The sequence below is a fragment of the Echiichthys vipera genome, assembly GCF_963691815.1.
Source record: "Echiichthys vipera genome assembly, chromosome: 5".
NCBI lineage: Eukaryota > Metazoa > Chordata > Actinopteri > Perciformes > Trachinidae > Echiichthys > Echiichthys vipera.
The window spans coordinates 24,742,182-24,754,931 of record NC_139830.1 but is presented as its reverse complement, the minus strand read 5'-3'; the positions used below and the strand labels follow the sequence as shown (position 1 = coordinate 24,754,931).

General features: G+C 38.6%; 1 protein-coding gene across 2 annotated transcripts in view; it reads right to left on the bottom strand.

Annotated features, from left to right (window-relative positions):
* The window catches only part of tenm4 (teneurin transmembrane protein 4), a gene marked incomplete at its 5' end in the record, with an annotated part of 123,777 nt that extends 114,928 nt beyond the window's left edge, over positions 1-8,849 (bottom strand). For both annotated transcript variants that reach the window (XM_083914595.1, XM_083914596.1), the window contains 2 exons: positions 6,723-6,995; positions 8,627-8,849. In XM_083914595.1, coding sequence (XP_083770721.1) covers positions 6,723-6,995; positions 8,627-8,849 — 496 coding nt within the window. The remainder of the gene's footprint in view (positions 1-6,722; positions 6,996-8,626) is intronic.
* Positions 8,850-12,750: the final 3,901 nt, after the last annotated feature.

Here is a 12,750-nt window from a genome sequence, read left to right as displayed (position 1 = left end):
TGTAGTCTAAGAAGATTGGCTGGGAAAAACAAACAACACGTAAAAACTACACCCATATTTTAGGAAAAGCTCATTAAAAATGTTATGTGTTAAATTATATATACGCACACACACACACACACACACACACACACACACACACACACACACACAGACACACTGTACACTCACTGTAAGTACTGACATTAAATACGAGTGGTTTTACTGAATATTCTGTAGAATACAGACGATTACAAGCCAGAACTTTAATAGTATAGTAAAAAGAAAAATAATCACTCCACATAGACTTAGTAGTCCTAAAACATGCAATGTCATAGCGCTGAAAATATGTCAGTGTGATTTTAGAATTATTGAAATTAAAAGTACTGAAGTTACTGTCCACTGGAATGCACAGCAATTATGTCCTTGCCATTCTGTTATCAATGTATAATTACTTCATGTACTATATTAAGACCGTCACATAGAAGTTTTATGTCCACTATAAAGTGGTTTTGTATAAAAACAATAATGATTAAAACAAGAAAGGCTTTACTAATCATATCAAACACATCCTTCAAATAGAAAGACCAATAGCATGCAGGATCTGAAATTTGTTGTCAATTTTATAAAAAAAAAACAACATCAATATTGCTCTCATATATGATCATTGATTTTCTTGTCCAAGCCCTGTCCTTTTCCTTATGTGCGCTGTAAATGTGCCTTGTCGTCCAAGTGTTTGAGCGTGCACATGCGTTACTTCTATTCCAAGGTCACAATAAGAAACCCCATCTCTGTGGTCCTCCCACACTGCTGTAAAACATGCCCTCATGAATCAAGCCCTGTAATACAGGAAAAGTCTTGTCTAATTGGAAAAGTGAGTTCACTTCACCCCACAAGCTCCTAATATGGTGGCAAAGCTCCAAGGAATAAGTCCAAAGATAAAACACATCTTAAGCGTGGAGTATGTGCATCAAAGACATTTGCTTATTCACTTCAGGAGGGTGTGGCCATCAGCATTGTGCAGTCTATGAGGTACAAGATTAAGGAGCACTGATTTGGATTAAAGTGTGAAAGTGCTGCTTCTTCTGTGGTTTTTAAAAATCACTAGAATCGTTATGCAGTGGATACATTTCTAATGTGATTCCTCATGTTTATTCATGTGTCGGCACTCATCTGTAGTCCGGTCTGATTGTAGTCTGATTTTTACTTTGCCTGGGACTATTTGAGAAATACAACACTGCATTTAGCCGAAAAAATGGGCCATTAATAGAATCAAATTCCTCATAATGAATTCATTGAACAATCACCCTCTAGCACAGTAGGTGCTTTTCTATGCAAATGTGGCTTGGGTAAAGAATAACAAGAACTGAACAAACGTTCTTTCAATCACTATCAACATGGTGAGGGGACAGGCTGATGAACTCTTCGCTCAAGTTCAAATCTGTGAGAGATTTGCTTTTCAAAGCTCCTCAGCCTTTTGGGGCTGTGACATGTTTCTACGAGGAACACCTGTCCCTCATAGACAGCCATGCTATGTTCAAAGATGCAGTAACTGAGCACCACCCTGGAGCTCTTAACCTCAATCTTTCAACAGTTCAAAGTTTCTTCAGTGTATTGCACCATCCAACATGTATCTGATACAAGTAGCAAGAGAAAATATCACCATCGCTGAGAAGTTTGCACTTACTGCAAAACTTTTTCTTTTGTAGTCTGTTTTATGACTCAGTTGAGAAAAGCAACACTAATTGTTATTGTCATATTCCATTGTTTTTTTGTTTATTTATTTTTACTTCTAGTCCTAATAGCAGTAGTTTGTAACCAAGTGGCAACCGGAAAAAAAGATGCCAATGTGGAAGCTACGAAAACTGTTGGATTAGCTCGGAGTTGGTGATGGTGACAGCTGGAGCCGCCCACACTGAGCTTCACAACACTATGACGTCACAGAGACTATGTACACATAAACAGTCTATGAATGCAACTAAGATTAAAATGAAGAAGAAATTTCAGAAGTTTTAGGGGAGTATTGCTTCAAGTTATTCATAGCGATTATTCATAAGTAATTTTAGAATTTGTGTCAGTATGAGCAAAGCATACCAGCTTTATTAACACAATAGAACCTGAATAACAGTAAGGCTCTTTATATCTCAATATGATAATGTAAGGTTATCAGTAGCAATGAAGCCAGAGAGCTCTAAACAAATCCGTATGGAAATGCAGAAAATAGGCTGTGCATGGTAAATCCACATGAAAAGACCTTACTTTTCATCTGACAACTCACCATCAATAAATATTGCTCCTGCCCCAGCTAAAAGCATGATCACATCAGCACATTAGCCACTGTGTGCTTTGAAGGTAAAAGTGTTGATTGATGACTCATAATTAATCATGCAGAACAAAAAACAGAGGTGAATTAAGAAACCCGACCATCATTCATCTCCAAGTCTTTTTTTGTTTGCTATTTGAAATCATCAATCAGTGGAAGAACCTCTGGAGTGAGCAGTTCTCATGCTTGGTGTGATAAAGACACGGCTATGTGAGAAGTATGGACAAAGAATTTTTAAACTTCTCATGATGATATATTTTTCAAAGAACATACTTGTTTGTCAGTTTAGGATAATTTCAAGATAAAATTGGTGCACTCCTCAAAATAAAAATTGGAAATTTGTATGTTTATTATATCAAGTCTACTTGAATGCAATTCCCTTCACACTATCATCAACGCAATCTTTGGCCACTAATTGCAGCAGTCAGAGATTCAACTAGCACTACAACCCAGAATACATCACACCAATCCTTGCATCATCCCTCTGGGTACCTGTGAGAATTTCTGAATCAAGGAAAATAATATTGCAAAGGTCTCTATTACTACTACTACAGCTACTACTGCTATCCCTGCTACTGCTACTGTTATTACTATTATTATTATTATTATTCATTGTGGTAGCAGTAGCAGTCGGGCTATTGGAAGTAGTGGTAGAAGAAGTAATAGTACCACTAACAAAGGAATGATTTTGTTGGTGGTAAGAGCCAGTAGTCCAATAGAGCCAATAAATTATATGATTGTGACAAAGAGTGAAGTTAGTGATTTCAGAAATGTGTGGATAGATATCTCAACAGAAACCTCCCCTAGTTGCTTGTGTGCAGCAGAAAATCAAAAATGTGGCTGAAAGGTAGTGGAGGGACTTTCACAAGAAGATTTCACTGGAGTTCCTAAAGGCTTTGCCCTGAAGCAATGCCTACAGCTTCCAGTATATGAGTAAAGATTAATAATAATACAAATTATCTAACTCCAAAAACTAAATATCACACAGATAAGTACCACACTTTGATTTTCTGCCATTCATTGGCATAAGAAAAGTCATACTTACAATATTTAAAAAGTAAAAAGTTAATATAGTTGGGCAGACTGTATTGTTAAATTGACCTTTAGAGTAAGATCAAAGCTAGGCCATATATACATCTCCTTAATCAATAGAGAACAGGTCTCCCACGAGGATGCAGTAAGGGAAAGCCAAATCAGTACACAACTAACCTACTGGAACTAATTACATTTTGTCTGTAGAAAAATACTAGTGTCAGTTACACAAACATTTTTCTATTAACAGGAACTGTGTAGGTCTTAGCTGCATCACTTCTCTCTGCAGGTTACGAAACATATGAATAATAACAGTCCCTCAGCAGGAATTACTGGTTATCTCCACTGCCTTTTCTCATGGTTACAAAAATAAAATAGTCTAGCAGTAACAGTGGGAGAAAGTTGGGATTAAAGCACATATCTGGATAAGCTATAATGGGGTAAAACCCCAAGAACAGCAGCCCTCTCCCAAACCCAGCAGGTTGGAATGGCCTCCTTGCTGTTCAGCCTCTGTAGGATAAGCAATGACTCAGCACTTGTTGCCTGCTGGAAGTGTCCTCAAGGGGCTCCCTAGGGACTAAAGGCATGCTAGGTAGGAGATACACACATACCGGTACACACTGCATGAAGGCACATTAAACGCTAACCAACCCATACACACGTGGGTTCTTTGCTTTGGAACCAGAGGGTAGCTGGTTCAAGTCCAGCACGGACCAGTCGGTATGGGGTGTGGGTGTGTCCTGGGCACTGCTAAGCCACTGTTGAGCCAGGCAGCGAACACCAAACTGCTTAGGTTGCTGTGGTGTGCAGCAGCCCTAGCACACTGTTGTTCTCCACATTATTGCATGTTTATTGATCCTCCGTGTGCATGTATTTCAAGCCTGTGTGTAAATGAGGAAAATAACGACCGAGAATGAAAAATGAATTTCCCCAATGGGACAGTTGGGCGGCTATGGCTCAGGGGGTAGAGCAAGTCGTCATTTATTTACAAGGTTAGTGGTTAGATACCCTGCTCCTCTTGGCCCTTGAGTTGACACAGTATCTAAAGATCCAATGGGCCGACCAGCACCTTGCATGGTAACCTTGCATGGTCCACCATCGGTATGTGAATGAGCAAATGGCAGAATGAAGACAAAATTGTCTTGTAAGGAAAAATGGCGCTATATTGCAGTCCATTTACCCTTACTAATACAGCACATATTAGTATTTTATTATAGTAACCATGTAGCCAGTCATCTATGCATGTTGACACAACACACAAATACACGCATTAACAATAAATGCTGGACATGATTACTTTTTCAATGCTCCAAAACTAAAAGAAGTACAAAATGCCAACATTTAAAGTGATCAGTCTATTATAAAACACTTTGCAACTTGTTTTTTTCAGTTGTTACTGGTCTTCCCATCATGTAGTAGGTTGATCGTAGATAAAAATGTAGCAACTAAATGTATAATCACAATTAGATTGAATAGATTTTAGGATCACAATTAGAATGAATCTTAGCAGCAAGTGTTTTCATTCATAGTATTTATGCTGTATGCAATGCCACAGAATCACTTGAGCTGCAAGATAATTGTCCCAAATTCGCTACTGCTTATTTGCATGCATTAAAACCAGGGTCAAGTAAGTCACATGTGAAGAGGGAGAGAACTGCCCAGCAGCTTGAATACATTAAAGCGGAGTAAATGGTTTGTTGATTTAAAAAGATTAAAGTACACACAAGCAGGCCCGCTCGATGGATTTTAATTAACTTGCCATATATAAATTGTATGTTATCAGACATTACTGAATCAAATGCTGAATACAAGTGCTCTTTCTGCTTGAGTGAGTTGAAAAAAAAAAGCCACTTAGAGTCTCGATTGGCTCTCACAGATGTGGCATGCATGCTGCAGCTACGGGTGCTCTGCACACATTCCAGTGTACCAACCCCTGAACAGCCATCCAAGGAGATTCTCTTTAATTATGTACCATACAGCCAAATTCAAGTCCCCTGGCATCTCAGATGATCAAGCAGAAGGATGCCACATTCGCTCCCTGAGTCATTCGGGCAAATGGATTCCACTTCTAAGAGTCATTTCTGTCAGTTATAATAAGAAGCTAATACATTATGTGACACACTCTGAAATGCAAAACTGCTCACAAGGTTCTCTGCAAGGCTGTGCAGGGGCAATTAGAATTGTGCCGCTAGGCCCTTGATGAGTTCCTCTATCTCTGAAGTATCCTGGGAACAGTATCATAAAATCTGCCAGTTAATGCATGATTTAAGTTTGTGTTTAACTTTGCACAATAAAATAAAACAGAACTTAATATTTACTACATAGCACCTGTGTGTAAAAAAAACAACAATTGGAAAATAATCAATTTTGACAGAAATTTAGGTAAACAAACGCGGAACAGAGCAGGCATTATGGACAATGTGAGTAAAAGAAGCCTTTCTGCCAGGTTCTGCCTCCACACTGCACTGAATACACTCCAAGAGATTTTTCTTTCACTATATACACTATCCAAGCAATTAATAAGTCGTAACGAAGTTTGCTGTCAAATGAGTGCTTGGGGGAGTGAGCAGGGTATCCAAACGGCATTTCTAATTCCAAACCAAATTCTGCAATATCATGACCTCGAAGCACACTGATCTATAATTTTACAGAGAGTATCTTCAGCAGAACTACTATTATATTCTGGCATTTTTCAGAACTTGCCATGGTTCATAATCACATATTCCCTAAGCTCGAGTGACCTTCTGAGCAGGCACACAGCCCTAGGGGGAAATGCCAAGCCACAAAAAGATAAATTCAATACACTTCCTGGCACCTATTTTACCTAAGAAGAAACCTGCCAAACCGTTTCTTATCAAAGTCCACACAGTGATTCACACACTGCAACAAAAAGAAAAAAGAAGAAAATGGTGTGGGAATGATGAACAGCAGCGGTAATGGTAAATTTCTGGCTGTGCTAGAACACTGCTAATTGTCTTATTTTCATGAGGTCAAATCCTTAATAATCTTGGTCTCTAGCCAAAAATGCAAAAAAAGATTTAAAAAGCTAATACGAATGTCAACTTCAATTTGGTCCGACTAAAATAGTTCCGGAATGTCACAATGTGCGTAGACAGAAAAGACGTAACTCATCCCGTGGTTATATGGATTCCATTTGAGCAATGTCAGAAACTTAACACATGCAAACCAACATCATCATCATTTAGTCAAAGACTGTACTGCACTAAACAGCCTGGCTTGTGTTTTTATGTTGTCTCAAAGACGTGCCATGTAATTCTGCTCCAGTGTAAAGGGACATGCTTAAAAAATAATAAACACAACAATAAACACAAAGTAAAATCATCTTGCCAGGACTGACAGAGAAAAGTAAAAGAGAGAAGTGCCCTACCGTTTTCTGTGTTCTCGTGTTCAGTGTCAGTGAGAGTTAGATTGGAGTTCGCCCTGCTGGAGAGGCACGAGCTGCGGCCTGACTTGGTGTTGCTGCGGCCCCATAATCTCACTGCATGCTCCGGCGAAATGATGCCGTCTGTCTCTGTGTCTGCATCTGAGCCCACACTGACTGAGTATTCGCGATGTGGCATCCCCAGGTCAGTCCTGTATGTGGCTACGTGGGATGGGAGGGCCTCTCCAAAGCCAAGGTTTCGTAGTGAAAAGTCTGCCCCTGCAGCAAACAAATAAATACAAAGCTCTGGTAATTAATTCTGCCACAGAATGTATCATTCAACATAATGAACTGTAATCATTTCAGTAAAAAAGCAAAAGTTCAACAACACAAGCAATAGTTTTAGAGCTCCATGAAGATGCAGGACCTACAAGATTGTTATGTGATTATAGTTAGATTATAGTCAGATAGGGAATCGCTGCAGCGTATGTAGGTGGAGCACTGCAGGGTTTTTTACCTGCTACACAGACTCCGTCAGTAGCGTGTGGCTGCTGCCAGCTTCACTGTGTGCATATGGAGTTTTACTGCAGTTGGTTCTGCAGGGTTTGGAAGCTGTAGTGCCTCACATTTCTCTTTGGTACAATAAGTTATGTATCTTAATCTTAAACAGAGTAGCCTCATTTTTTACTCAGCTAATTTTTACCTGTCGGAGGGCCGCATAGCTGTTAGCAGAGATAGAAAAATAGACGAGATGCATAAAAATACCTATGTTTCAGTTGGATTTAAAGGCTCATGTATGTATTAAATGAATTGAGAGTATGGCCAGAAGGCTCTTTCCGTATCTATATAAGTATCCAGGGGTTACAGTGGGGCGGAATGAGCTGGGAATACGTTCTAGCACCTCCAATTAATAAGTAAATTATTCTGATAGGCAGTTTGATACATCAGTGTTTTATTTTGTAGTACACCAACTGCAGCGATATGCTGCTGGGAGTCCATGAACCAGGCAAGTGTCTCTGGTTAATTCACGTCTGGAACAACAAAAGGACAGTTGAATGTCTCTTATCTACTAAAGTCAGTAGAACAAGTGAAGTGAAGAAAGTAGAAGCAGCATACCAGTAACAAACAGACTCCGTAGTGAAAGGCACCTTAAGTGTTTTTGTGTTTTTAGCTGAGCTAAACCACAGAATGTTTTGTAAGAACAGATCAGTGCACTCATTGTTCTCAGTGTAGTTTGCTGGTTGTGTTGTAATGTAGCCCTGGTGTGCTTTAAGTGGAGCGACTGCATCGGACACCGTTAAAAAAATAGCCTTTTAAATGCTACATTGTTTGTCAGCAGTAATATTGTGACTTATGAGAAAATACAGACGTGTGTGATTAATTTGGCATGCAGTTATATTGCAGTTAGCAATATATTCTAGTTTTAATGAAAATTCAACTCCTGGCATTTACTGTTCTTTGTCACTGTTTTGGAGGAAGGAAATAACAGAAGTAACTGGTGAACTGTTACCTGTTACCCAACCACCTGCAAAATGTTGAGCATAAATTAACTTTGAGCCTATCAAGACAAAGCCTTAACATCTGATTTGATCTTTGATGATCAATAAAATATGTGAAAGAGTGAGAAAAGGTATGCATGTCTTCCATGCAGTTTACACTAGCATACACTAGCATGGTAAATTCAATCCCTGGACACCACTGTTAGTAGTCAAACTATACGGAGTGACCTCTACAGCAACTGAATATGATTTACCAAGAGACTGCTCATGAAAAGGCAATGACGCATACATTGGGACCACGCTATAACATGCCCTATACTTATACATCAACCGTACTGATATCAATGACAATCTCTTGCATTGAAATAATAGCACGGCGTATTCATGTATATTAATACACCTAAGGCTAACCTTGCCGGTTGAACTCGTCCACTTCGTGATGAACCATTTCCTTGACACGGCTCCCGTAGGCCATCCTTGAATCATGATCGAAGGCCTTGAGTGTTTCACTGGAGCTGTAGGATTTGGGGTTGGGTTTGCCATCCTCACTGTCTGCAGAGGAGCTGGTGTAACGGCGCTCAGTGTCCTGCCGGGCAGTAAGTGAGCGGTAGGGTCTACGTTCCTTTACCTCCATGGCTGCCTCACACTATTTCAACACCAAATGTGGGTTACACTGCCAGTTTAGTCTGCGTGATTCTGTAAAAGAAAAACACAAAGATATTAGGATACTTGATGTATGAAAATATGCCATGACAACAGTGATTTTTAAATGTAATCCTTCCAAAATATAATCACTTGCAACCATGATTAACTAATATTCTAAGATGTATAATGCTAGTTCACAGAAAAACGAAACAAAAAAACATAAATGATGATTTGAAAGTAGAAAACACTGACACTCTCTCTCTCACACACACAGACACACACACACACACACACACACACACACACACACACACACACACAACCAAGTAACTGTGGAAATAAATAAAATGCAAATGCATGTTTCCAACCAGCAGTGTATGCATGGCTAAGCACACAGAGAGAGCATGAAGGACCACCAGGATTAGATTTAATAAAATATGGAACAACAAATCTTGCACCTATAAAGTTTATGGTGCAAGTCTCCCACAAATATTCTATTTTATGTGCTGTATAGAAATGCTGGGCCTCCAGCATCTGTAAAAGTGGCAGGTGTCCTTCCATGAATTGTGTTGTTTATATGTAACAAATCATCACCAGTTGAAAATTGAGGAGCCAAACAAATCTAGGACTACTAGAACCAGCAGAGATGATTAAAATCTGAAACATAAAACCACAACTGTCAAACACACACCAAGTACAAGATCAATAGAGGGAATTTTAGCATTCAGCTATTTTATTTTCTTGCCTTGAAGGACAACATATCTAAGTGAAATAAATTAACATGCTTTACCATTATTTCCATATACAAAGATATAATTTATTTCGTGTTTAGCTGTATATACTTCTTCTCTAATTTTCTAATTTAAAAAGGTAAAACAGAGTAGATAATCTATAAAGACTTTGCTATTTTAGTGCAACAGGATATTGCAGGATGACCATCGCTTGGAAGCATCAATGAGTCCAAACTGATATAAATGAATGTGTAATATAATAGTAGTTATCTGATGATGCCTTGCAAACAGCTCATTCTAAGAGAGACCACACAGTTTAAAGATATTGAGTTGGATTAACATATGTCAATGAGGATACAAACTTGATTAAAGGCTTGGTCCCTGTTTACTTTGAAGCTCAATTACAAAACATAGGGCATTAGAGGGACAGATAGTGCAGCAATATAATACATTTGCTACTCCCAAATGCAATGGTATGAGCTGAATTTTTTTGAATTTGTGCTGCAGGATTCTATTCCTATACTACTTCCTCCCACATTTGAAATGATGTATGAGTGTTAGCAAATAATGAGTTCACGTCACTGGATAAAAGATCAAAGCACTTTGAAAAAATAGATAAATACGACACACAGCAAATCTGGGAGTTTTTACTGCCAATATGCTTATGTTGTTCAGATAAGGACTTTTCTACAAGTTAAGCTCTTTATGAATACTGTATGAGGTTCATACCGGACGGAACAATAAACAACACTCCCTAGTGAACTATATTTGCCGTAGCATAAAAAAAAACTTTTTATTGAAGACACCATTGTTTGCTTTGGGGGTTTCTTTTTGTATGTATTGACAGCTGAAAAGATCCTGGTGATTAATGACTTGGGGCCTCAATAGCAGGACCACCACCACATGGGGAGGGGGAAGAAAATACTCCCCCTCTGCAGCCGCAAGAGCACTTCAGCTGCTCCCAGAATCTCAGACACAGTTTGTATGGGTTGCAAATTTTTACCTTTTTGCACAAGATCCTTGATGCTATGCAAATGGGAGAGATCAGAGAACAAGCAGCTTTCTCAAGTTTCAAGAATGTTTCGTAAAGTGCATTGTTTTTGTTTCCAAAGAGCTGGGCTCAGTGCTTTGGCCATCTCCCCTTCTACACAGCCCGTCCTCCTCATTATTAATCAGCTGGTATGCAATGCGATGTACCTTTAAGGCCATGGGAAACCCAGAGGAGTTTTTCGTAAAAGCTACAGGCCATAGATGATATGGGATGCAAATGATAGGCCCTTGTAACGTATCCACTGTAAGTGCAGCTGTCAGATTTTTTTTTTACACAAAGCATACTGTAAAACTAAACAGTGTTGTTCTTCATAAAAAGACTACATCTGGCACATTTATTGTGTTTCAGCACGAGAGAGCTGTTGTTCTTGTTCATCTGTCTAGGTCTGAATCCCAGGAGAAGGAGCCAAAACAAAGAGAATGCCACAGTTATATTATTTTAATGCACTGGTATGTGAAGATAATAACAGAAGGTTTTATTTAACCAATAGGTAAGAAGCGATAAGAGGAATATTTAACTGATAAGAAGAATAAGTGTTGTTATCATCATCCCACAGTAAGACACAAGGGATTGAAAGAAGTAGCGTAAAACACTGAAAGAGAAGGTTAATGAGGGTACACTCACAAAGACTCAGTTAGAAAAGTTATTTACAAAGACCAGTGAAAAATGACTGCCGTGGATTGAAATCTCTGAAACGAAGATAACAATCACATGCTTTTATTTCAAAGACAAAGTTCCTCTAAGGCTGCAGAGCGTGAGCAATGCCAACAAGAAGCTAACTGCATATCTATTCAATGATCCAAAATCAATTGAGGTCTCTCTGGATAGACAAAAGAAATGATGGATGTTCTATTTTCCCTTTTAGAACAATTGCACACTCTACATTTTTCAGTTGCTTTGTCTACAATTGGCCAGCGTCAAGTTTGTGTATATTTGTAAAGCCAATATATAGCAGTAGCTTTAAGCAAAACAGGTATGAGGTCCTGCACAGGCGCTATTGCAGGGAGCAATGAACAGTTAATTGTGTCTATTGGAGTCATCAGATACAGCAATGATGCATAAGCTCTGCTTTGTGTGGTGAAATTTGTATGTGGAGGAAGACACTGTAGAGCTCAACAACCTTGGAAACAGTCAAGTTTTGAATGACTGTCCAACCTACTCTGCATTTCAAGGTTTGGTGCCTTTCATCAACTGTGGAAGAAATAAATCTGCATATTAATGTTCTGAATAGATCGTCACAGATAATTGCATGACCATTTGAGCTGCTTAAGAAAAAGTTAAATGAAAAATCAACTGACACTGGAAAGTGGATATACAGTACACAGAATACCATAAAACGTATTCAAATTGTACATAAAGCATCAGTACCACAGTAGGCATATAGTCTGTCTGGTGCTGGCAGTTCACTGCTGTGTGTATGATTTCTCTGCCTATGATCAAAGATTAAAACCAGAGAAAAAACTTAAAAGTGCTGCCAGTTGACAAAGGAAAGTAACAACCTCAGCCATCAACCACATACAAAGTCAAGCCATTATTTTTACTGTCATGGCAATTTCGGGTTAAAAATGTAATCATCTTTGTCACTGTAGATCCTTGCAAATCCAAAGTTCACCAGTGGCACCACTCTCAAACATGCACTACAAGGATTTACACGAATAAAACCCAAAATGTAGCCTTTTGTAGTGGTTATTTTTATTACCAATCATTGCCAATTTCTTTTTTGGTGTAATTTAAGAAAATATCAGAGGAGAGAATAACACTCATTATGAGTTCCCACGGGCAAAGGTTACATGTTAAAATGGTTTGTTTTTTAACATTGCAAAAGCCAAAGATATTCAAATTACAATGAAATAAATAGACTGCTCGTTTTACAAATATCAGTATGTGATTGTATGCATACTCCCGCCTCTTTTTTTTCCGATTATGTTCAGTTAAATCTGGATAATCAGCACTTCTTAATTCAATGAAACTAAATCATGCTAAAGAAGACAAATTTAAAACCGTAAAAAATGTGGATAGAATGGAAACATTGCAGCTTCAACTAGCCCATAAAACACCCCATCCGCAGTATGCACGGCGTGTTACAGAAGCCCCTGTTGAAACACTCA